A 25,437-nucleotide genomic window follows, 5' to 3' on the forward strand; every position below is an offset into this window, starting at 1 on the left:
TGTTCTCCCCCTTTCAAGTGTGGCTCACCAGACCTGTCAAGAAGCATTTGAAACTGGACCGACTGCCCAGACCCTGCATATTCTATTGAGCTCAGAAGAGTATTCCCTGCCTGTTTTTGTCAGCCTATTAGGTGACTTCTCAGGCTGAGAACGAGCTGGAAATTGACATAGGCTCATGGTAATTACCATTCTGACAGCTCACACAGGCAAAGAGTAACTTTCTAAAAGTTACTATTCCTTAATATTTATTAAAAGTTGGACTTCTGCATTGAATCATTTTTTAATAACTATTATAATTGTATTTTCATCATTTTTCCAGGTTGTTCCATTCTGAGATACAATATTAGTATTTAAATCTGTACTCTGGTTTTCTACATAGGACAGCTAGGCATGCTACATGAAAAGAGATTTTGGGGCCTTGTCACTGTAGGAACATGTTAACATTAATTGTCCACACTTACCACTTTTCAAATACCATGCACCCCACCTTGTGAGCTACAAAGCTAACATATGATAACATTTTGAAGGGAGGGTTTTACTAGTTAAAAGGGATTATCTTAACAGGCCAAAAGGCAGATATAAAGTGCAGATGTCAAGCTACAATGGCAGGCCTGAAGCCATGTTTCCCTTGTTCCTTGGTACAATAGTGTATGGCACAGTAAGTGCTAAATATCCAGAAGTGACATTTAACTTTCCATACCATGGGAGCAGATTATACACCAAATAAAATGCCCCTACAGGAGAGTTAAATACACCAATCAGGGAAGAGCCAATGCCTACATGTTTTAGGGGTCAGAGCATATACACTGGGCATTGGACAGTGGTGCCCCAGTGTGCAGAGGCTAAAAACTAGCAAACAAAATTCAGCAAAAAATAGGGGTGACCATGCAAAAATTATCATTTTCTCAAAAATATGAAAGAGTGACCCTGAGGAACAGTGGCAGCCTGGACACAAACACATTTACATTGATCAGGAAATGCCGTCTAGTTCTTGCTTAGCCCCTTAGGTACTGGCGCTTTCAACCCCAACGTTGAGCCTTTTTTAATGTCTGACTTGAGATTGAAGCTGTCTCTAGACTATTAAGTGAGGATTACTAGGAGAAGGGCTGTGGATCCATCCACATGTCGAGAGCCTGGAGTATGTGATTTGATTGGGTAATAGTTGTGTGCTTCCAAAAAAAGTGCTTGCCCTTCACACAGCTGTGATCATTTTGTTGATTTAAACAGATGACTCAGCTTGAACTTTCAGAGGCACACACATGACATTGTAAATGTATCTAAGTGTCTTAGAAAACTAGTTAATTGATGGTGTGTTTCTCTGGCCGCAGCACAGATGGGAGAAGGGCAGTCATTAACCTACATGGATTTTTCGAGCAGACTTGACAGTGCAACTGTCACCTGACCTTTTAACTAGGCCAATATTATTCTACAGTTCTTTGCTTCCACACAAATACACATCCATTCCCATGATATCTACTTGTAATGCTTGACATTACTATGCAATATTCCTTTAAATCTAGACCTATTGGCATTGCATTGTCAATGCTTGTTTTGAAATTTTAGGATACCTAAATCTTATGCCATCATAACTTTGTTTCCACAAAATGTATCCATGCCAAATGCATGCAATTTATCCCCCAAATCCTGTGGATTTCAAAGGTACCCAGGGCCTTATTTATAAAGGCCTTGCGCCACCGGTGCGTCACTTTTAAAATGGGAAAAAGTGACGCACTGGTGGCGCAAGGCCTTCATAAATAAGGCCCCCAGTGTTTGAGGATTCCCTTGCAGGGCACCAAGAAAACTATATTTGGATTTTTGGGGGGAAATTGGGGGGACGTGCTATATAAGAAAGTGTATATTTTTTCTAAAAACTGCATTAACGAAAGATTTGCTGTGCTAGGTTCACCACTTTCCTAGCTTTCAGGAAAACCTGAGTTATAACAAAAAACTACTTCTTTCCCAAATATTTTGAATTTGCTTAAGAGATAGTCAATTTTTCCTAATTTTTGTGGTCTCAACCTACTTTCAGTTTGTGGTCAAAGGCAACACACACAGTGAACCATTAACTAAATGCCCCATCCTTTCTCTTTAAAATTGGCAAATCACTCAATGCCTCACGATTTCTTCAGAATAAATGCTCTTAGCCTACTCCGGCAGCTTCTGCAGTGATGCCCTAGGTTGTTAAGAAAGACAGAATTGGGGGCTGAAAATGTCTGTCTTTTGTGTGCTCGGGTAGGGCAGAATCATCGTGTTCAATCCACCAAGATAAATACAAAACCCATATTGCTGCAAATGTTTTATGTCTTATTTTTTAAAGTGAGGCCAGCTTCACTGGGTCATGGATATATCTCTTCTTATGCATAAATGTTCCTGTTCATTTAAACTGCATTAATATAACTTGCTATACAAGCTTGTATTTTGTGAAACTTTCACATTATCTAGTAGATAGCAGTAACATGTTGCCACATGTCACTTTTTCACACACTGCAGGGTTTCTTGCTACACCAGACATCATCTGTTTGTTGTTCACAGAGGAAGTTAAATCCACAAACACATCTATTCTCTACTTTGAAAGTGGTTCACAGGTTCACTTGAACAATATGGCTTTGTCACCCAAAAATGATATTAACAGCAGTATTTGTGTAGTCAAAATGTCCTGCCTCTGTTAACCTCTTGAATGCAATGGCATTACGCCAGTGTGACCCCCCCGCCCCACCCCCCAAAGTTGAGCCCTTTTTTATGTTTAGAGTAGCTGGTGCTTCAACCTTTATAACTTGTCCGCAAATTATATCTACTCCAAATTTGCATCCTATTTTCCTCATCCTGGGATTCTAAAGGTATCCAAGGTTTCTAGATTCTGCCAGAGGGTACCGGGAAAAGACCCAAAATATAGATACAGTTTGAGTTTTTATGGAAAAAATTGAGACATGTGCTGTGCTAGCAAGCATGTGTGTTTCTAAAAATGGCATCAAGAAAAGGTTTGCTCTGTAACAATGACCATTTATCCAGCTTTTAGGCACCAGAAATGCAGAGAAATCCAATTAGTAATAACAAATGTCCTACTATTCTGTATTCCCACTCTTTTCCTGATCAAAATAGCCACTTGAATGGCAGGTTATAGTGCGCGCAACACAAAACACCCCAAAACACAATCTGGAAACTTCACATTTCACCCAGCAAAATCAACACTTTTTTAATATTATGAGTTGCTTCAGAATTTGGGACCAAGCTCATTCATCATCCTAAAAAACTCGCGATTTTTGAGGAAAGTAAACATCAAGGGGAGTCCAAGGTGGTGTGTCTTGCATGGCTCTGATGAAGGGTTCTTACCCATAAACATCAAACGTTTGCTAAAAACACATTTTTCTCACATTTCTATGAAAGAGAGTTGTGGAAGCTGCAGTGATCTGCCTACCACCCAGCTTTCTCACACTTGTCTTAATAAAAAATGTACCCCACTTGTGCTGCTATGCCTAGCACCCGCAACACAAAAAGCCCCAAAGTACACCATAGTAACATAAAATTTGAGAGAAAAAATACCCGGTTTGATGATAAGTTTAGCTTCAAAATGCCGACCCAGCTGCCACCCAGGGAAACCCACCAAACCCAGATATTGCTATTTACTACACACCCAGGAGAGTTCAGAGTGGCTTGACTCGCACATATCTCATAACGTTTTCTTACCCGTATAGCCTTGCTGATCTCAAACTTTGGCTGAAAAGATGCATTTTCCTCTTATTTCTGTGAGAGAAAGTTCAGAAATGTACAGAGATCTACACATTTCTTATCAGCAAATGTTCCTATGGGGCAAACCAAAGACAATGAAGTCCTTGTGAAGAACTGAAAGAGTATAATCAGTCAGGATTTCTAGTTTGATAATGCTGTCTTTGGTTCCTCAGATACAGGTACTATGTAGTTCATGTATCTTGCATTTCGAAATTTCCGGAATATTGCAATTTGCCTGATATCCATAGGATGTAGATGGTGCCTAACATAAGGGTTTAATGGTGGGATAGCCCGAAGTGTCGCATCCTGGTTTGCCTGAAGATATGGCAACTCCTCTCAGTTGCCTAGAAGTGAACCTATAGAGAATTATTTAAATGAAAAGTGTTAAGTGTCCCTTTAAGAGGGTCAAAGTTCGGACAGTAAAATCCACAAAGAGTGATAAAACCTCCTAGGCAATCTTATAATTCTTGATTGAACATAAAGCTCAATAATGAAGAGATTAGCTTCACATGAAAAGTCATTCTGGCTTCAGGAAAGAGACAGGAGGTTGTAGAATACAGAGGGAGAATCCAGTGAAAGACCAAACTGAGAGCAGCTAAAATCAGGAACAGAGGTTAAAGGAAGGGAGCAAATGCTTTGCAATGCACCTTTCTCCAGAAGAGCATCGTTATATATGCTTTCGACAGGAAAGGATTTCTGCTTCTCCATGTATTGGGAAGTTCAGTTAACATATAGCAACAACAGCAGGGCAGACTAAAAGGTGTACTTATGCCCCAATCTAGAATTCATGGCAACTATTATGCAAACAAAGAAGAATCCCAAGTCTCACATCTTTGGCCCACCACCAAACTTCATAATTTTAGCCCTGCTATTCCTGTTATGCACGTAAATAACTTACAAAACATCCCTCAGGTCGATTGCTATAACAGAAACATCAAAACAGACCATAGACCGTGGATCATAAGAAACATTCTGAACACAGTGTTAGAAATCAGGTTGTTGGTTTATTCGAGTGGGAGCCCTGATCAAGCAACAGCTATAATCCCTTGCAGGGTGAACCACAAAAAGTCAATAAATAAACCTATTCTTAACCTTGGGTAGCTTGGCACAACAAGCAGTCAAGCTTCACTTGGAGGCAATTTGTGAAGAATGTATGCAGCCGACAAACAGTAATAATGTGGAAACACAACACAATAAAAATAACACACCAATTTAGAAAAATAGGATATGTTTTAATAAATTATTTGACACCAAACCAACAACGGTCCAATCAATAGAATTGGAACTAAGGATTTTTGTAAGTTTGCCACAAGATGCCAGGTCAAAGACGAAAAATATGTCTGACTGCGATAGAAAGCAGTTTGGATACAAGAAGTGTATTGGGCCCTGTCAGCGCTTACCTTCAGACTTGGAAAATGTCTTGAGAAAAATGTTCTGAGAAGGTAAAGTTCAGCAGGGCAAGGCTGCAGGAGGTGTCCGATGAGGGAGCATCATCCCCGGATAGCCTCAGGTCATTCCCACAGTGATGATTTCTACACTCTGATATAGTCGTCGAAATGGAAGTCAAAAATCTCCATTGGGACGAGCCAGAGGGCTGTAGCTGAAAATAGTTCCATGAGGTTTTAATACCCCTTTGGCAAAAGAGCAATGAAATGGATTTGCTGCTGTGGAGAAGAATGTAGTGGGAGAAGCTTCAAAGTCAATCTGACCGGCGATGTGCCTCTAGCAGATAGGCGATGCAGATTGGTCCCAGTCTCATCCTGGCTCTCACTTCTCGGAGCGGGTTTTTAGCTGAAAATGTTCTAAGTGCCCACTTTAAATCTGGGTGATCTGGGTACATTTAGCACCACTTCCAAGGGCCTAGGACTGGAGGAGCACCACTTGAAAGGTCAGACTCACTCATGCTGGGTCCAGGTGCAGTTTCAGGAAGGAGGAAGCCTTTTGTGTCTCTGTAGTCCTGAACAGAAGGACAGCAAACTGGCCCTTGTGAGACACTCTGGAGGTTATTGTACAGTTGAAGATCTAGTCCTTGTCCCCAGAGCAGCAGGGCATCCAGGGCAGCTATCCAGCAAGTCAGCAGTCTTCTAGAGCAGCAGTCCAGGGAATTTCAGTCCTTCCAGCACCTCAGCAATCCTTCTTTCTGGCAGAGTATCCACAGGTCCAGAAGTATATTGAATAATTGATGTACTTTTATACCCTGGTGCCCTCACTCTGGTAGGTGGGAGAAGCTTCTAAATAGTGCTATTAAGGTGCATGGTTGATAGGTCCTTTGTTTGAAAGCAGAGCACAGGCTAATAGTTGTAAGTGGGGCTGTGCTGAGCACGCCACCCCCATTCTGTCAGCTGATGGCCCATTGAGGCATGCCTTTACTGTCTGACTGTCCGGGAATAATTCATAAAGTCTAACTGTCATTTACACCCAGTCATGTGACCCAGATGAGGCTACAGGTGCAAAAAGGGTAAGAACTTAAAAATACCAACTTTCTAAAAGTGGTAGTTTTAAAATTGTGATCTAACAACCATCTTGACCATTAAAAAGGGCTCTTCACTACAGTTCCAAAGACACCAAACATGACATAGCTACCAGCTCCCAATCGGAAATGTTAGCTTAATAATTGTAATACCGAATCCCCAATGGTATCCTATGGGAGGAGTAGGCCTCACAGTAGTGAAAAATGAACTTTTGAGTTTTTTATTAATAGGACATATAAAATATAAAATAGCCAAGTCCAACATTTTAATGACACCCCCCCCTGCGCAGTGGGCTGCCTTAGCCCTACCTCCGGGTTGTCTTAAATGTAATAAAAGGAAAGTGTAAGGCTTGGCAAGGGGGTTTAAATGCCAACTCGAAATGCAGTTTAAAACTGTATTCAGGCTGCGGTAGAAGACCAGGGACATGTTTTTGGGTGCTACTTAAGTGGGTGGCACAGTCAGTGCTGCCGGGCTACTAGTAGCATTTAATTTGCAGGCCCTGTGTATATAACAAATAACTCTACAAAACACGTACAAGTACAATAAATATGCCAATTGGGTATAAGCCAAGGCAATTATGTTTTAGTGAACAAGCACAAGCACTATAGCACTGGATAGCAGTGGTACACAGCACAGGTTCCTCGGGCCAACAAAAATAAATGCAGCAAAAAATGGAAGCTGTGAAGCAAAATGCTTGGGAGAAGACCACCCTTAGGCTGATAGGTTTATCACACAGCATCTCAGAACACACTGCTTGCATGCAATATCTGCTTTCCTTCCTCTTTGGCTAGTGTATGGCGTCCTGTGCGCTTGACTCTTCATTTAGTAGAAATGTAAAACTTCTGCTTTGATTTGGTCCAGATTTGACAAGAACTTCTGGTTTCACCTATGCCTGCGTAGTGTCTTCTCTGACATCGGTAACACATCCAAATTGCAGCTGCTAGGGTACTGGTGTGGGGCTGTAAATATGAATGCATTTTTCATCACAGTAGATCATTGACTCTACATTCAGAAGTAAATTATCTTCAAAACAATGTGCAAAGTGCTTAAAATTATCATTTTGTAAAATTGGGATAATTACATTAAAATTCGGAGTACGCAGTATTACATATAGTTCATACATGAGTTTTCAAAAGATGCCTACATAATGCAGACATGTATCCAAAAGAAGAAAACTGTGAAAGGCCAATGACTTGATGATAATTATTTATTTGTGCTTGTTTTCTTGTATGATAACATCGCCTTAAAGTATCAACATCCCTCAAATCTTAGAGGTGAAAGCTGTATTGGTAACAAATGGCCCATAGTGAAGCTTGGTGTTTACTACGAGTATCACTTACTAACACTACAGGCTGTTACCACACCTTAAATGGGCTATTACAAGTTTTAACACCTGTAATGAACAATAGCAGGACGACAACACAGTAACCACAGGGATTTCCGTTTATTTTATTCATATTCGGGATTCATTGCAGGCTTTTATTTCACCTGCCTTTAGCTATTTTACATGTCCGTGGAATTACCAAACTACTTGAAATCCTAGCTGAAACAGGGCTGCTTTCTGGAGAAATGGGAATACCCTTTTCACCTCTGGATGTGTAAGAAGTCAAGCATTTTTGATATTAAGAACAATCTGAAAACGGATTTAGCCTCAGTTTAATACATTTGTGAACTGGTGGTTGTAGTACAAAGGAAATTTAATGAGCTTGTGCTTTCTGTTGAAAAAACGAGAACTATTAAATCAAATAAAATGCATAAATAAATACAATACAGGGACTTACAGTGACCAAAATGTAATATGTGAGCAAAATAAGCATGTTAACTTTCTTAAATATCTACTTCAATAAAAACGATGTGTTTCATTGTTATGATGATCAACTACCTTCGTTTTCCTTTAAGCATAGCATTTAAATACTTCTTTACAGCCATTTGCTTCCGTAAGCGGCTATATTTGTCAGTGAACACAGAGTCAGAATGACGTTTGACTGGCATCTGGTCTTCCAAGGCATTGTTGCTGTTTTGGAGAGAACATATGAGAAAAATATATTAATTTTATATTTGACATTACCTGTGCACAGTGAGATGTATAGCGTTGAGTGAAAATAAGCATGTGACAATTATTTTGTGGTGCAGATGAAGAAATTAGATATAATTTGGCAAGGAATTTACATATGTTGCTCTATGGAAAACGTCAGATTGTATACTCAGTTAAGGTGTAATAATTCATCAAATATCTGTAACTCTAAATTCAACCCTTTCTTTTTTTATCAAAATATATGGTATTTTGGTTATCAATTACAAAATATAACCAGCATTTAACACCAGTCAGACAGTCAATGACAGCAGTAATTTACGATAACTGTGAAACGTGTCACTTTTATTCCTGTAATAGGAAAGTTCACCTTTGCATGACCTCTCTCCTTCTTGAGATCGGGCCACCAAATGTCTTCCCCCACTGACCTACTTTCGTAGCTTACTTGACCTGTTGTTTAAGTGGATATTGCCTCTGTGTGCTCGTGTGTTTTTAAGCTCTGGCTTTATCCAAGACTTTTTTATTTGAATAACATTTTATGTAAAATACACTTCTACTTTCAGCCAGCCCTCTTCATCCATCGATCACTTGTGTCATTCAAATTTTGATTCCACCTCTTACAGCATACTGTGTGGGGCAATGGGTCATGCCACTTCAGATATTTGCTAACTTCACAGTAAATCAAAATAATTCCCTTTAGTGCCAAAGACTACTATGGCAGTGCATGCTATCTTTGCTTTTAGCCAATGTTTATTTTCATACTATTGACTGCCCAGGAGCTCCTCCAACAATAAAGTCACAAAACCCATCACAAAGTAAACCAAAACAAACTTTAATACAGCCATAAGGCTGACCGCCAAATCCAGACCAATCGGATCTGCAAATGCTTGTTTTCTACGTGATAGCTATAGTGGACATCCTTTAGTCACTGAGGGTAAACAAGCACCTGGCCAAGTTGCCCATTTTCTTAATTATTTTATGATTTTACAGGGTGGGGCCAGATAAGAGAGAAAATAAATAAGAATGATGTGAACATGGCATTTATTTGTGTGGCGTGTATTCATTCCCTGAGAGCCTTTCACTTTCATTACATTTGTTAATAGCAGTGAGTGCTGCCAGAATACACTGGGAGAGACTTTGTAACCATAACGTGAGGGAGAACTTGAATGTGTTTCATGTATATGGGACAGTGGTCCATGTTCAAAAAAGGATGTCAACTGCCCCCTAATTGAACATACTGCAAGCCACTGAGGTGTTCTATAGCTGTATAGAGACATACAGGTAGAGACAAAGGAGCAGATTTACTAAGCACTTGCATTGCCCTGCATGACGAAATTTGTCCAACGCAAGTCGTTATCTCAGTTACTAAGGAACGCAAAGCTACACTGCATGGTTTAGTAAGCACTGCCTTGCATTACTTTGCGTTGGGTAGGCGTTACATGAGTGGAGCATTGGCATTTCCGTGCATCCACCCATGTATTTGGATGCAAACCCAGATTTACAAAGACTTTTAAACCTGGGTTTCCGCCAAAATGATGTGCCAATCTGACGGAGGCATAACAAGAAGAATTTGAATACATATATTTCTCCTCATTTTTCCTCTTTCTACCCATGCTGCATTCTGCGGCACATGTAGAAAGAAAAGCGTGCCTTTATGGATTGCTTTTGTGCAAATAAGAATATGCCTCTAAGGATCGCTTTTGTTCAGTAAAGTGTTCCTTTCTGCACAAAAGCAATCCTGCCATAACTTAGGCATCCTTGTACTATGGTGCCAGGTTGCCTGTGTTGGAGCTAGGTAGCACAGGGTGCGGCAACATGAAGGGAAAGCAGATATGCTCCATATCTTTGTAAATATAGGTCATTTCTGCACACTCCCTTTTACACAACACAGCGCAGCAAGTTGCCTTGCTCCATTGTGTTGCTTTAAAGACGATTAAATCTGCCCCCAAGTGTCCTTATTACGTCATGGAGTTGACTAAAATAGCTGATTGATGTACATATGTAAGTAAGTGTTGCCCTTTATAAAAGGATTATTTCCACGTCATCTTCGATTACCCCAAAGATCACTTATGGTTTTACTGGTTAGGTCTAATTATGTAATTGACTCTGTTTTGCTTTCTGGAACTTCTAATGTATTTTTTTTGTTACAAACGCAGGCATAAGCGACCTAGAATGCAAACAAGATAAGCCTTAGCAACTTTAATTGGGTTGGCACTTGCTGACGACTTTTCGCTTTACAAATGTTTGTCTCATTTAGAAATTGGTTGTGTAAATGTTTATTACAAAAAGCAATCAAAAATGTGTCGCCATGCATGTACACATGTGCATGTACAGGAGGCTAGCTTGAAATGGTATTTGTAACTGAAGATGGACACCCACAGGTACCATGCACACATGTCAGCAGCCATCTTTGACTGGTTCTAAAACCTATTAAAAAATAGGAGTCTCTTGGAATTCCCATGTGGAATGCAGAGAACCGGTGGGCAGAGGGTAGAATCCAGTACCAATGTCTGGGTAACAGCCAGGTACTCACAAAGTGAGAAAATAACTAATAGAACTTTACTGTATTTTTTAAAAAGAACACCTTAGCACACAATAACATGGCATGGAAGGAGACTACTTTAGTACGTAAGTGCATAATGTTCAAGAGTAGAATGCGGTCACTAGGAGTAAGTTAAAACATTGGCTGAAGTGGGCTGGCACTGTACCATGTGCTGTATGCTCAGAGGGGTGGGACAAAAATCTGAATTACACAAAAGTCCAGTGAATGAAATGGGCTGATCAGAAGCCCATATGGGTAAGAATTTTACATATATAAGATTGCTAAAATCAAACTGTCTTCGGTAACACGAGACCCAACAATAGTACTACTTGCACTGCTTATGCTTTGTATATTTTAACTTGAGTGCAAAGGCCCAAATACTTCTGGTTCCATCTCTAGTAAATGTGGACAGATAGGAACAAAGTCCCCAATCATTCTTCCCTATAGATCGGTCTGTAGCCTTAAGGACGTTGTGGAACACCTCGTGGGAGATCATATATGGAGGATATGGAAATCCCTCCAAATCTGATGCATCGAGGGGTAGATGTTGTGATGTGACTACTAGTTTTTAATAAAAGATCACAGGTGAGTACCGACTTAATGTTCCTTCTACAAGAGTAGTCAAGTGCCCAAACATGCCTCAACCTACATCAAATAAGAAAATGATACACCGCCATCTAAGGAGAACTAAATCTTCACAGAAACCATGGTTATTACACTTAGCTGGACAACGAATATAACCTGAGATGTGTACAGAAATCTTATCATACATAATGCCAAAGCACTGATACAAGCACACACATGTATTTTATCTTAGGCTTTCATAACATGTCTAGAGATCAACGGACTCTGTCACTAGCACTGAAATTAATAATGATGGCCAAAGAAATTAAGAAGTCATTCTGCATTGATAAATACTGTGCAACAAAGCTATGCCTGACACTATCTCAATGCCCTCTTTTGGAATTCCCTCCCCCAGTTTTCCAATCAACATGCAGGACTGTCTTTGGGGGACTGTCCAGTGGCAGCAGAAGTATAATTTAAAGTGATTTGTATTGGCAATCATTCTCTTTAAGGGATCAGCCACGATTCCGTAAAGAACAAACTTGCCCTGCAACTTCCATTGCACCCCTTGAGATCTACTTTTCCTGAGGAAAAGCCATATTACATGAGTGGCAAATGAGATTTTAGGACATGCATTATTGTGAAGTTCTTGCTTACAATCTAAATTGCATCACCTAGCTCTGCCAGCCAAGCTCTGTCTAGCATGTCTTCTGCACCCAACCCAAACTCTAGAAGCATGGAATGCATAGCGTACAGCGCACAAAGTCGTCAAAGCAAAAGGCAAAATAGTTACATCCTGGCCCCTTTGGCAGAGTGTAAGGGTGAAGTAAGACGAGGAAGCGTGAGAAGGGGACTACCCAGCACTTGATGGAAGCAAGGAAAGAAGGTGGGGAAGGAGGGAGTAGATCAAAGCAGGACTGATATAACAGAGCCTTGTGAGATCAAAAGGAGAAAAAACACATAATTTGTTAATTGGCTTCAACGTGTCTGCTATGAGTGGTGGTAGACTCACACTAATTATCTAGTTGCCCCAGTCCTCTGCATACCACCAGCTCTGGTGAACCGTTAACCAGAGCCCATCTCTAATCATGCCTTCTTGCTGCAAGGCACCTGCCCCATCATTCCCTTCTCTGCACTCTTGCTTTCTTTTTCACACTCACTTCACCTAAATTATAGCAATTCATTTCTTCTAAAAAATGTGTTCATTATTAACAGCCAGGATCTAAGGGGCTTAAACTGTGTGAGCAATCTTAAGGTCAGGATTTCTACCTAGTATTGCGACAAGTCACAATATTTTCCTACCTCTCCCTTATGCGCCAATTTTAAACTGAAAATAGTCTTGGGCAGTAGTTTGTCACCACTGTGTCACCACTGTACTACAGTGTCTCTGTGTTTAAGTCATCAACGCATCAATATAATGTGGTTGCATCCGCCAAGTGAAGCTGTAACTTTCAGAGAATGTCACCTTCGTAACACAGACAAATCTTATAGTTTGAATGGTCCACCTTGAAGACATATTCAGTTGATGAAGCCGTCTGGGTCTGATTATTTAATATTTTTGCACATCTGTTACTCAAATGTGGGCAATTGCTCTAACGCATATTAGTATTTGCACATCTCATTTGCGAACTCACGATTGGTAGGATTTTATCCACCAAAAGGGGATTTGCATATTCTACACTTCTGACAGTTTTGTGGAATTAACTTGTCTGCAGATTTGAATGCGGGGGTAGGTGTGTGGCGTGTTCTGGTGAGTACACTTTTGCAAGTTGGGGAACGCCAACACATGCATTCACTTGTAGGTATTTACCGAAGGCTTGCAGCCTGTTTCCCCCCCTGGAAACCCTTGCCGATTTACCGCTGTAACGAGCAGGATTCAGTGTGTTTTCAGGTTGTCAATGGAGATGGAATGGCACTACTCTAATTCATCGGGATGGATGTAAAATGGGTTTCCAATGATCAAAACACGTTTCAATAGAGAAAATAATAATAAAAAAAAAAGATTTTCTCCACTTGCATTTTTACATGAAATGTTAATATGCGGAAATATACATATGTTAAATTTCCATATAAGGCAGCACTTATGTTTTGAGTACACATGAATACCCACCAGATGTGTAGATATTCTTTCACAATTCAAAATAAACCTGTTAATTTACTCCAGATGTACTCAAAATCATGCAGAGTACACTTTTAACTTTTCTCATCTGTTTTGTGAATCGGCATTTCTGTGTTTATAGTTGAACTGCCTCAAATTATAAGATTTAACTTCTCTTTACCAACATCTCGTAAGCTCTATGACCTTTTGTAGTTAATCACCCTTTCTGCTCCTTTCCTTCTCTAAACCTTTCAATGCTAATTTTATGACACCTTTCCTCTTGTACGGCACTCTATTGCTTTGTAATTAAGCCAATGCTATACAAATCCCTTCCCACATACACTAGCATGTTTTATCTGTTCGAACTGAAGAACGAATATTCCTCGGTGAAACCTTACCTGTTGTGTTTTTTGGATTCACTTTTCTAACTGTAAGTAATTAGGGTGTTAGGGACATTTTTTTCCGACCAGGTCTCACCTCAAAAGACATAAGAAAACAAGCATTTACAATGCAACGGTTTCGCCTTTGCAAAAGTTAGAGCTATGAAAAAGGAAGGATAGAAGAGGGAAGAGTCTAGAAATGGTTATTTGGGAGATCATAGAAGTAAAATGAGGTTTGGGACAAGTCAGAGGGTGGAGGTAGAGCATACTACATGGTCACAATATCACAACTGCCCTCTTTTCAGTATTTGGGCCCCATTCTGTCCTGTTCCTGCTGCAAAAAAATGTGGAAAGTACAATAGACATGAATCTCCCAATGGGCTGCTTGTAATTTCTTTCGAACATATTTTCAGCTTTTTAATGCGTCAGGTCCAAAGCCAGTTTTGTTCTTTAAAATGTGTAGTTACATGTAGAAAGATCCATGTACTGATCTCAGCAACTCACTAGTTAACAACAAATATTTCCTTCCCTTATCTGTTAATGACTGACACATTTCATGCGACTCAAAGTTCCGGAGAATTTGAGAAGTTATTTATTCCTTTAATTCCGTTTGGAGTTTTGCTTGGGAAGATGATTGGGTCAAGCTTACTAAACAATGCATGCGCGGTCTGTTGCGAGCATATTGTGCATTACCATGGTCGCCTCATTAGTTACTCGGAAGTCTACAGCTGACAACCTGCTGACTCAACAATCCAATTTACCCTAAAAGCAGGCAGACGGCAGCTTGTTTTACAAGGCACCTCTGCAGCAGAAAGGTTATCTCGCCAACAGCTGACATGCTGGCTCAGCCTGTCTCTTTATATATTCAAAGGCTTACAATATATTTCTCCTCGTTCTGTTTGTTCCCTAGCAGCTGGGTCTAACTACCCAGCACGCCGCAAATAACGGTGTTACTCAACACAGCATACAATCCAACAGCTCGAATATGAGTCATGCTGGTGTTCTCGAACTAGGCCAGAATTGTGTAAAAGAACTAAATCTAGAACGTTGCTGAAAACACTTTGAATCACAAACAATGAAATAATGATATAATACATATAATGATTCAAAGTCTGCTTACCACACACCCCAGCTCTGTCCCTCATAAGCTTCCATCTTCCACAGACTGTTCTCCTGTCTCCATGTTACATCTAAAAGGGCGCTCACCTACTCCTGAAGAGGCAAACTCTGACACAAGCCCCACATTTTGAAATATTCTTCTAAGTTCATCAGCTCTAAAGCCCTTGCACACCCGCTATTCTGCCACCTCAAAATAGGCACCACATTCTATTTCCACACTCTGTCGAGCCAGGCCTGATTTCCTTGGGCTGTCTGTGCCATGATTTCTTAGTCTGTAGGCTCGGTGCTGCTGTGTTACTGGAACAGTGATAGTCAGCTTATCAGTTTTCATTGAAAGCAAGCACAATCACAGCCCACCACCACCACCCTGGTATGTCGACTGTCTGCGGCCTGCCGTGCACGGTCACGGTGCCGCCCCCATGATCCATCTCAATGACTCATCATGGACTCGACAGTCTCGACTGACTCAGACTCACTCACTTGCGCGAAGTTGCGATCGATCCGACTCTCTCTGTCTCACCAGCTCAGAGCTCACCCCAATCAAGTTGTGCGTGACGAGTCGACCTCTGACCTTGATGGCAGCAGGGGCTTCCAGTCGCACAGAGAGAGTGCCGCCCGGCGCAGGCGCCCAGAGCCACCTGACCCACCGCCACAGCCCAGTACTGTACTCCTACTACTGTAGCACTAGGAGGAAACAACAGGGCAGCTCTTGGAGGCCTGTTGGGCTGGGTAGGGTCAGTTATATGCCAGCGACAATTGACTTCTCTGCCCGAACGTGGGTGTCCGAGAGCGCCGATTCCATGCTAGATTTTCATTATAGTCACATAAAATGAACCAACGCACAAAGCAACTACAGGGTGAGTGGAAAGACAGCCCGCGGGTGGATTCGGCCCTTCTGGGTCCATGCTGGGTACCCTGTTGAACTGGCAGTGAGTGGGTCGTGTTCTTGTATCCTGTAGGCAGTGATGGCACACAAAAACGGGCCACACGTTGGTCCTTTCAAGCTGGCCCTTTTGGCTTTGCCAAACTGCCACAAATGCCAATCCAAAACTGACGCTGGACAGCCTAAGCCTAAGTTAATTTGCTTTTCGGGGGCACCAGGCACTTCCGGTATTTCACAGAGTCGCTGTCAAACAGCCTTCTTCGGCTTTCTGCTTTTTAAGGGCAGATCAGCAGCGCTGTTGGACGACGTCACAAGCCCAACTGCTTAGGCACTGCTACTAGGCTACCAGAAGGGCTGGGGCTGAGTCAGCCACACTTGACGGCCTCTGCAGTTGCCCTGCTGAGTTGACCTAGGGCTTAGCTATCTTGAGTGCGGCTGGTGCAGTGGCACCAGGACCTTCAGTTTTAGTTTCTCAATGCACCCTAAATAGGGCTTTATTCTACTAACAATCAGGGGGCAAGGATACCACGTCCCTTTCTTGCGCGCTAAAGCCATGTCACTCTTGCTACGTCACAGAGGGCAGCGGCCTGTGGAGAATCCGACGGTGCTGCGCTTTCCAGATGTTGACTGGATGCATCTCCTCCTACAGGTGCCTGGATTTTGAGATGATACGATCATTTTTTTTAAAGGTATTGGATAGAAACAAAACGCTACCACGGGAGAAAGGGACACAGGGTAGGGTATCAAATAGCAGCAAAATGAAGAGGAAGAAAGTACCTGCGAGTCAGTGGGCTGCCTCCTGTAGCAGGGCCAGGGCAGGCAAGGCAACAACGGTCGTTACGTGGCAAGAAAGAAGAATGGATGGTGCTGGAGGACTGGTCTCGGTCTCCACACCCGGACCTCGAGGCTCGACACGATGGAAGGGGGCGGCGTGCACTGCGCGCCGCGCGTAACGCGTCACCACCAGTGCGGCGGCGAGAGCGAGGGCTGGCCCAAAGTGTTACAGGGCCGTCATCATTGGTTGCGGCTGTGCGCACCGCGCACACTACCTAATTGACGGCCCTGTGAGCAAGTCTGGGACTGGGAGGGAGGTGGTACGTGGTGGGGGCCTGCCGCCCTGTACTCTCTGAGTCTGAGATAAACATGATGGATCATGATGACGTCAGACGTCGCTCGTGATCGGTGCCGGCCCGTGCTTGCTGATATGTTCTCCATCTCCATGACTCGCTCCATCGCATCTGCATGTCGACGGTGTACACTGACTGTCTGACTGTAATGCAAACTTAAGCAGAGCTGAGCCTGAGTGAGCACCGCCTGGCCACCGGGGTCACCGCGCGCCGCGGCCGCCCTAGTCACAGGCACACTACAGCACAGCTGAGCAGGTCAAGGTCACTGACTCACAGGCAGCAGGCCGCAACGGGCCGGGCCTCCGGCCTCCCCTCTCCAGTCACAGTGAGCGTGCCGGCCCGCCCACGGGCCGCGGCCGCCTCAGATAAGGTGCCGCCTGGGGCGGGCCGCCTGGGGCGGACCGCCCCCCCCTAGCTACGCGGCTGCTTACAGGAGCTCTTAATGGGAAAGGACGGTACCAGCGCCAACCTGCAATAAGCGGTAGAAGGTCTATCCCAAAATAATAACAAGTCAGGTCCCGGGCCGCGCTGTGATTGGCTGACGTCACGGGGGTGTCCCGGGCCGGCAGCCAATCACAGCGCGGCCCGGGAATGACGTCACGGGGGTGTCCCGGGCCGGCAGCCAATCGCAGCGCGGCCCGGGACAAAGGGGCGGGGCTTAAAAAAAGCACCAGAAACGCCCCCGAATCGCGTTTTCGTGAGAAACCGCGATTGACAGCCTCTGTCTCCCAATGGCTAGCCTCCATTTATGGAGCTAGCCAATTGGAAACAGAGGCTGTCCTAACCTCACTATTGAAAACAACAGATTTCGATCTGGGAGGGGCTTCGCCCCTCGCCAGGTTACGAAACCTAAAAAACTACAACTTGACGGAAGGCATTGGATTGAATATAAGATTAATTGGGCTAAGGAATCTTTTTTTGATTTCCCAATCTGCATAAATTAAAATTGGACGATATTTTTTGTGGATATAACCCTTTTCTTATACGTACCCTGAAGCCTGTGAGCAGTAGGAAAGTAGACGTTTTGCAACAAACAAATCAATTATGATCCTTACTTTTCAGAATTATCTGGGTTACATGGAAAGCTCCTTGTTACAAAGTGTCCCAAAGCAAAAAATGCATGCACTAGCATCACCCTCTTGAGGTCCCAGAAAACCAAACAATTCAGTGTGAGATGATAAAATAATCGCTAGCTGTAAATCACATGAAAATTGAATGTAAGAGCTTACTTCATGTTCATATGTTCATATGTCAAGCAAAATATGGGCAAGGAGACTGGTTCGAGGAAACAATGGGCCTCATTATGATTGCAGTCAGACAAGCATCCAACTGCCACCAGTTCAGGCTTGAGACTGCCTACAAGGAGTCCAGGGTCTGATTTTATTATAATACGACTGCCGTACAGGTTGGTTGTAAACATCCCTTTTTCCATTCCGGCTTGTGCTGCTGCCCGGAAGAGGGCCACAGCACAAGTCGCAATACAAAAATAATATATTTTTGAACATCTGTGTACCAGGCACCATGTGGTGCCTGGTCCACAGTGCATGGAAGCTTGGGTGGCCAGCACATGTGCCCCAGGCCACATCGCGGAGGACTACGGGGGTCATGCTAGGGGCCTCCACAAACCCTTTCTGACAGTATTTTCCATGGCAGTGGAACTGCCATGAAAAAGGCTGTCGGAAAGGGACATCGCAATCCCTGTGGCAGTGCCTGCACAGCCACCATCACCATTGTAGGGATTACGGTTTGACCAACACCTTGAAGGTCTACTAGAGCCTGTCTGTTCCTCCGACCTCTACCATCTGACTGACCTCACCGTAATGCGGTGGTCGGACCGCTATCCTGGCTGTCTGGCGGACCGCCACCAACGGGTTGTCAGAGGCAGTCCACCTGACATCTTAATCCGGCTCATAGTTTCAAACAAGACAATCTTCATCCCAATCCACTATCTGATAGAAAACAAATGTAAGAAATGTTGAAGCTGTGAAATTTTGCAAATTTCAGCGTTAGCATTATTCACGATTTTCACTTGTTTAGTAAAAAAACAATTCACAGGCTTATAGTGGACTCAACGTGAATGGTACAAATAACCTAAACAGTGTGGTATATTTTGAGCTGGAGAAATCTGAAAGTCCATGTTTATCAATGATAGAATGCTGCTCAACTGTACATGCCACTCCAGGCTCATTTCAAAAGGATTATCAGCACTGATTCAGTGCCCTGAAATAAAAACCACACAGACCATATTCTATCCTAACAGCTACGATTGGTGAGTTCTGCAGAACATGCAACATGCTGCACCTAAAACATACCCATAAATAAGTCAACGCATGCCTAAATCATGTTTCATTTAACACCTCAGTGACACTAGACTCAGGTTCCCTCTTTTCGAATCATGTCATGCTTGATATTTTGGTGCTTATATTCCCTCATTTATCCATTCATTCATTTCCATCACTATAATTTCTGGCATGTTTTCAATTTTCCTTAAGCTCAACGGTTGAATCCAGCAGTTAAACACAACAACTTGCGCGCAGTTCAGGAATTTCAAAAGGCAGCACCTAACTTACTAAAAGCCAGGAGGGTATTGAAAGCCCTTCAAATGTCTTGAGAATGCGTGGAATGATCAGACTCTTCAAAATGTGAGAGTATGTATTTTTAGATGATTTTATAAACATTATCCTGGAGTGCAATCGTATGACATTAGATAGAATCCCGAAGGGAGATGGGAGCACACTGCTTCACCTCCCAGCACAGTTCGCCCCTACGTGCTGGAGAGGCAACAAAGCCTTTACCGGATGTTTGGTGGCCTGCTCTGCTACCTCAGAACTGTCTCTACTGATGAGGGAATTAATCCCGAAACACGAGCCATGTCTCGTGTCTAGAGATAACCACACTTCAAGTACCTACTTGCACCGATTGTGGTGAAACACTTTTGAACTTTCGACTCGCTTTTTGAAACACTTGTACTGCATTGACCATAATGCAAAGGGGCGATATGGCGGAGAGGCTAGCAGTGTGCTCCCATCTTCTATTTCTACTACAGTGGCTCCCGTGAGCCATCCAAGCTGACAAGCTTTTTGGAGATGCACCTGCGTGCTGGAGGGGCAACAAAGCCTTTGACAGATGGTTGGCGGCCTGCTCTGCTACCCCAGAACTGTCTCTACTGATGAGGGAATTAATCCCCAAACACGAGCCATGTCTCGTGCCTAGAGATAACTACACTTCAAGTACCTACTTGCACCGATTGTGGTGAAACACTTTTGAACTTTCGACTCGCTTTTTGAAACACTGCATTGACAATAATGCAAAGGGGCGATACGGCGGAGAGGCTAGCAGTGTGCTCCCATCTTCTATTTCTACTACAGTGGCTCCCGTGAGCCATCCAAGCTGACAAGCTTTTTGGAGACGCACCTGCGTGCTGGAGGGGCAACGAAGCCTTTGACGGATGTTTAGCGGCCTGCTCTGCTACCCCAGAACTGTCTCTACTGATGAGGGAATTATTCCCGAAACACGAGCCATGTCTCGTGTCTAGAGATAACTACACTTCAAGTACCTACTTGCACCGATTGTTGTGAAACACTTTTGAACTTTCGACTCGCTTTTTGAAACACTTGTACTGCATTGACCATAATGCAAAGGGGTGATACGGCGGAGAGGCTAGCAGTGTGCTCCCATCTTCTATTTTTAGATAGAATCCCATAAAAAACTAAGTGCGACATATAGGGATCCTTCCTTGAACAGAGTATGCTCTTTCAAGACACAATGATTAAACATACTTCACACAACCATGCAATATGCCGACATGCATGTAGCCACACAGTGAGACTGTGCAGCTATTATCAGTTCTCTAATTCCTATGTAAAAATGTAAGTTTATATGAAGTCCATCGCACACTAAAGCCCCCCATGCTTGACCCATCATCATGCTCATATGTTTTTTGGTTTAATGCTTAAATATATAACTTTTGGATATTATGGTAGTGAGAAGGTTTTTACCTCACTCGTTTTCCAATGAGAGACTCTAGGTATTTCCTCGCAGACAGCTGGCCCAAGAGTTTGCTGTAACCGCTGGTAAAAAGCCCATCAGCATGTCTTGAATTTCTAAGTCAGATAACAGAGAAATAAGGCAAAAAAGTAAATTTTCTTATTCATGACACAATTGAAATTTCATAGGTTAATGCAATTAATTGTTTCTTCTAGGTTTTCACTTGCGTTACCAAAATAGTCAATTTTGCAAATGTGTCCTGGGAGCACTCCAGGCTTTTATGCCTATTCTTTGTGCTCGCAGATTGGTAGGCCCCTGCCTAATTTGATCTTGTGGTTGCCAGTGGGGGTCTCGGGCACTCATTTTTGGCGCTTGAGGTTTACTTTCTACATCAGACATCAATTATATGGCAAGCATGCTCCCTATGACCTTTACAGAGGACTTTCTACAAAAAATAGACAAATTATTTAGTAACTTCCTATGGAAGGGGAAAAAACCCAGAATCTCTATGAAAAAATTACAACTCCCAAAACATAAAGGTGGGCTAGGATTACCCAACTTCAGAAACTATCAAACCACTTTCTTGTGTAAACAAGGGGCTTCCTGGTTCAATGAAGCACCTGGCTACACGCCGTTGTGGATCAATATAGAAAAGGCTGTCATAGGCAAAGCCCCTCTCGCAGCGGTACTCACCATGGACCTGTCACACCTCACGCACTCTAAGTACATCATGCTCAACACCAAAAGAGCTCTTCTCAGACTAGACCTAATGCATAAATCTGGCCTGCAGGTAAGGAAGTCGGCTTCCTCATACCTATGGTGTAACCCACTCATAAAGATCAATGGCTCGTCCCCTTTTTGGAAACATTGGTCAGACAAAGGAATCAACGTGATCTCGGATCTCTACGATGGGCACATGCCGTTGCCTTTCTCAACGATCCAGTCTAAACATTCCCTTCAGCCAATTGACTTCTATGCATTCCTAAAACTAAAGTCAGATGTGTCCACGCGCTCATTCACACTGTCGACACCTTGGTTAAAATCGACGTTCCCTCACCTACAATCCTCAGGTCACTTTGTATCCAAAGTCTACAAATTGCTCGCGCCGACACTGAGCAAATCACTGAGACGAAACGAACTTAAATGGGAAGCAGAACCTAACAATACCGGAATAGGAGGGCGTGGCTTGGAGGGCGAAGATGGCGGTCGCAGCTTAGAGGAGCTCCCGCCGGCCCAGTCATAATCTGTCCTTTTATCCTGGCCCCCGAGCCCGCTAACTGCCTTACCGGTGTGGAGAGTGTTCCTGGTGGTGTCCGGATCTCTCCGGTGTGCCGACCCACTCCCTCTGCAGTCCCAGTGACCCGAGATTGCCAGCAGCGAGGTGCGGCCTGGAATTCACGGGCGGAGCCGGGACCTCGATTTTCGGGGTCGGACGCCGACGGCCGGTGGTCGGGCCGGTCAGGCGATTCCCCACTCGGAGACAGCAACGCCGGAGCTTGTGGACGCCACTGTGGGGCCCTGTGGAGCGGCCTCATTCCTTGAGGCGACTCTGAGACGGCGGGGAGGCGCAGCGGCCTATACGGACCCCGAGCAGCCGGGGCCTCGAGTTTCGCGACCCTGGGCCTGCCCGGGCCCGGATGACGGTGGGTTGCCGAGGCTCACCCCTGGTGTTGGTGGGGCGGTTGCAGCGCCCGAAGACCGCTGGGCACACACAGGAGGAGCACGAAGGGGTAGATTGCAGCTGGGGCCCGGCTGCCCGGTGGCCTGGACTTTGCTCATGAAGTAAGCCCTGAGGCGCGCTTCCCCTAGCCTGGCCCGGGGCCGCTTGGAACCGGCGGCGCGTCGGAGGGAGTCCCTGCTGGATCCTGCTTCGGGCACTTGGGGCATCAGAGTGCGACTGCGGCCTGCCTGGCCCTGGGGACACCGAGGCCTGGACTTTGGCGACCCCCCGCCGGACAGTATCCTCACTGGCTCCTGGACGAGGGTACAAGCACTGTGCAGCCGGGGCGCTGGAGGGTCGAGCGCCACGTCCGATTTGGAGGGCTGGGTCTGATTTCGCAGTGCTGGATGGAGCGGTGGAGTGACGCTGTGTAGTGCCGTCCAGTGGAACCTATATACGCGCCTGGAGGTACGCGCCTGCTGCCCTGGTGGGGACCGGGAATGGTCCGCAGATAGCCCGCGACAAACTGTGAGTGCCCACCCCCTCACCCTCCCTGGAGAGCCTGCTTCTGTGGCGCAGTGCGGAGGATCGTGGCCCGGGGGTGATCTATACTATTCGGTTTGGGGGCCCCGGTGCCTGTCCTACATCTGCTGATCTGAGACCCGAGTGGGGTGTGGGGGAGCCAGGAGGTCCGACGCGACTGGGCGTCCTGGTGAACTGAGACTACACTGTACGTGCCCTGGCTCATAGGCCCTGGTGGAGGTCCAGACCTAGCACTTGGAGGCCCTGAACAAGTAAGGAGACTGCCTTATTCAGCACGTCTGGTGGGGACGATTGTTTCCCACTGGGCCTTACCGCCCGGAACTTGGCTGCGGCACACGTTATCTGGGGGTGCTCGCTGGAGACGGCGTCCAGGCTTCGACAGTGTCTTCTTGGTCCCCCGAGTGGACTGTGCTGTTAGATTGCTGTTTGGGAAGGCCCCACCGCAGGTGCAGGGCGGACCTTTCAATTATCGTTCACCATGACGAGAGGTGGGGGCGGCACTGGTTCCTCCAAACAAGGAACGATTGATAAATTCACTGGACCCAGTGGGGGATCCGGGGCCTCTGGGGGCAGCCAGGGCACGGGTCCTGATAATGCGGCCTTGATGGCCGCCATAACTCAATCCAGGGACATGCTTGATGCCAAAATAGGTGCGGTTGGAGCTGATGTCATGCTGCTGCGCCAAGACCTCCGCAACGCTGTTGCTCGCATCACAGAAACGGAAACTCGGATCACAGGGGTGGAAGATGATGTAGTGGCCCTAAAAAAGAAGGTGGAAGACATGGCCAAGATCCAAAAGGGGCTGGCACTACGCGTCGAGGATGCGGAAGGGCGTGCGCGCCGAAATAATCTGCGATTCGTGGGCTTTCCAGAGGATTGTGAGAAGGGGTCCATGGATGCATTCCTGACACACTGGCTGGAGAGTTGGCTTCCCCCGGACGTCCTGTCGCGTTGCTTTGTAGTGGAGCGCGCCCATAGGGCCCTGATGCAGAAACCGCCGGTGGGAGAGCGGCCACGTCCGGTCATCGCTAAAATCCTCAACTTCCACGACAGAGACACTATACTTCGTGAAGCGAGGGCCAAGGAAGATCTGTTGTTCGAGGGCCACAGGATTATGATTTTCCCGGACTATACTAGGCTGGTGCAGCAGCAACGTCGATCCTTCCAAGATGCGAAGGCCAAATTGCGGGGTCTGAAAATCCAATATTCGCTGTTGTACCCGGCTCGTCTTCGAGTTGTCTTCCAATCCAAGACCCACTATTTTGACACCCCGGAGGCAGTGTTTAGCTGGACTGATGAGACGGTCAGGATCCGACCGAATGCCCAGCCGGGCTTGAACCCTGGAGCATCGCGTGGGTCGTCGCAGGAGAGGGGCGAATCTTCCAACAAGGGCAAAAGACACAGGAAGTCTCGTTCACGGCGACGCTCCCGATCCGGGGGCGGCCCGTTGGATGGTGCACAGTCTGACACTACGCAATCCGAGTCTGGGACCTGAGGGCCGTGAAGCCCCTTTCTTGCTTCCCAAGCGACACTTCGCCACTGGTCTATGCTAGTGGCCCTGAGTGGTTGCCTCACTGATCAATTACCTGGCGCCTGGGGTGGTGAGATCTGGGAAATGGCTTGGCACGGGAGGGGCGTTATGAGTGTTGTTGGGCTATCCCACGCCGTTTCAGTGGTAGGTCACATGTGGTTCAATAGGGCTCGGGGTACTGACCCATGGGCAGCCTAGTCCTCTCACGTTCGAGGGGGGGCCCTAAGGGGAGGTACTGTTAGTTGGGGAGAGTAGTGGGATCCATTGGTATGGGTGGCTTTAGGCGCTCTGTTTTGGGCCTGGAGCTCCCCATGCCGCGACAGATACTTCAAAGTTCCGTGAGGTATAGGGGTGGGGGTGGGGGGAAGGGCGGAGGTTGGGTAGTTGGGGGGGTTGTGTTGGTGGGCAGGGCAGGGGGGGGATGGGGTGATGGGATGGGGATGCAGGTGATTTTTGCTGCCAAGATGTCAGTGGTACGGGGAGCTTGGACTGGGTCCTGGGACCTTCAGAGACTTTTCTATCGAGACTATGGGTGATTCCCCGGAGACGGCGCCTACTAGTGGCTCCATGCGAATCCTTAGTTGGAATGTCAGGGGAATGCTGGACAAAATTAAGAGAGGGGCAGTGCTGCGCTGGGGTAAGAGGGATTCAGCTGATGTCATGATGTTGCAGGAGACGCATATGTTGGGAACGAAGGTTCTAAGCTTACAACGGTTTGGATATACCCAGGTATTCCATGCAGGTTTTGCCAGGGGGTCGAGGGGAGTAGCCATC

At 45.3% G+C, this 25,437-nt stretch overlaps 1 protein-coding gene across 1 annotated transcript in view; it reads right to left on the minus strand.

Moving 5' to 3' along the window:
* VIP (vasoactive intestinal peptide) overlaps positions 1–25,437 on the minus strand; it is an 85,047-nt gene that overhangs the window by 15,785 nt on the left and 43,825 nt on the right. The window contains exons 4-5 of the mRNA XM_078648970.1: positions 20,941–21,045; positions 8,080–8,211 (exon numbers count right to left, since the gene is read on the minus strand). Of these exons, the coding sequence (XP_078505096.1) occupies positions 8,080–8,211; positions 20,941–21,045 (237 nt within the window). The remainder of the gene's footprint in view (positions 1–8,079; positions 8,212–20,940; positions 21,046–25,437) is intronic.

Source organism: Lissotriton helveticus, chromosome 6 (genome assembly GCF_964261635.1).
Source record: "Lissotriton helveticus chromosome 6, aLisHel1.1, whole genome shotgun sequence".
NCBI classification, from domain to species: domain Eukaryota; kingdom Metazoa; phylum Chordata; class Amphibia; order Caudata; family Salamandridae; genus Lissotriton; species Lissotriton helveticus.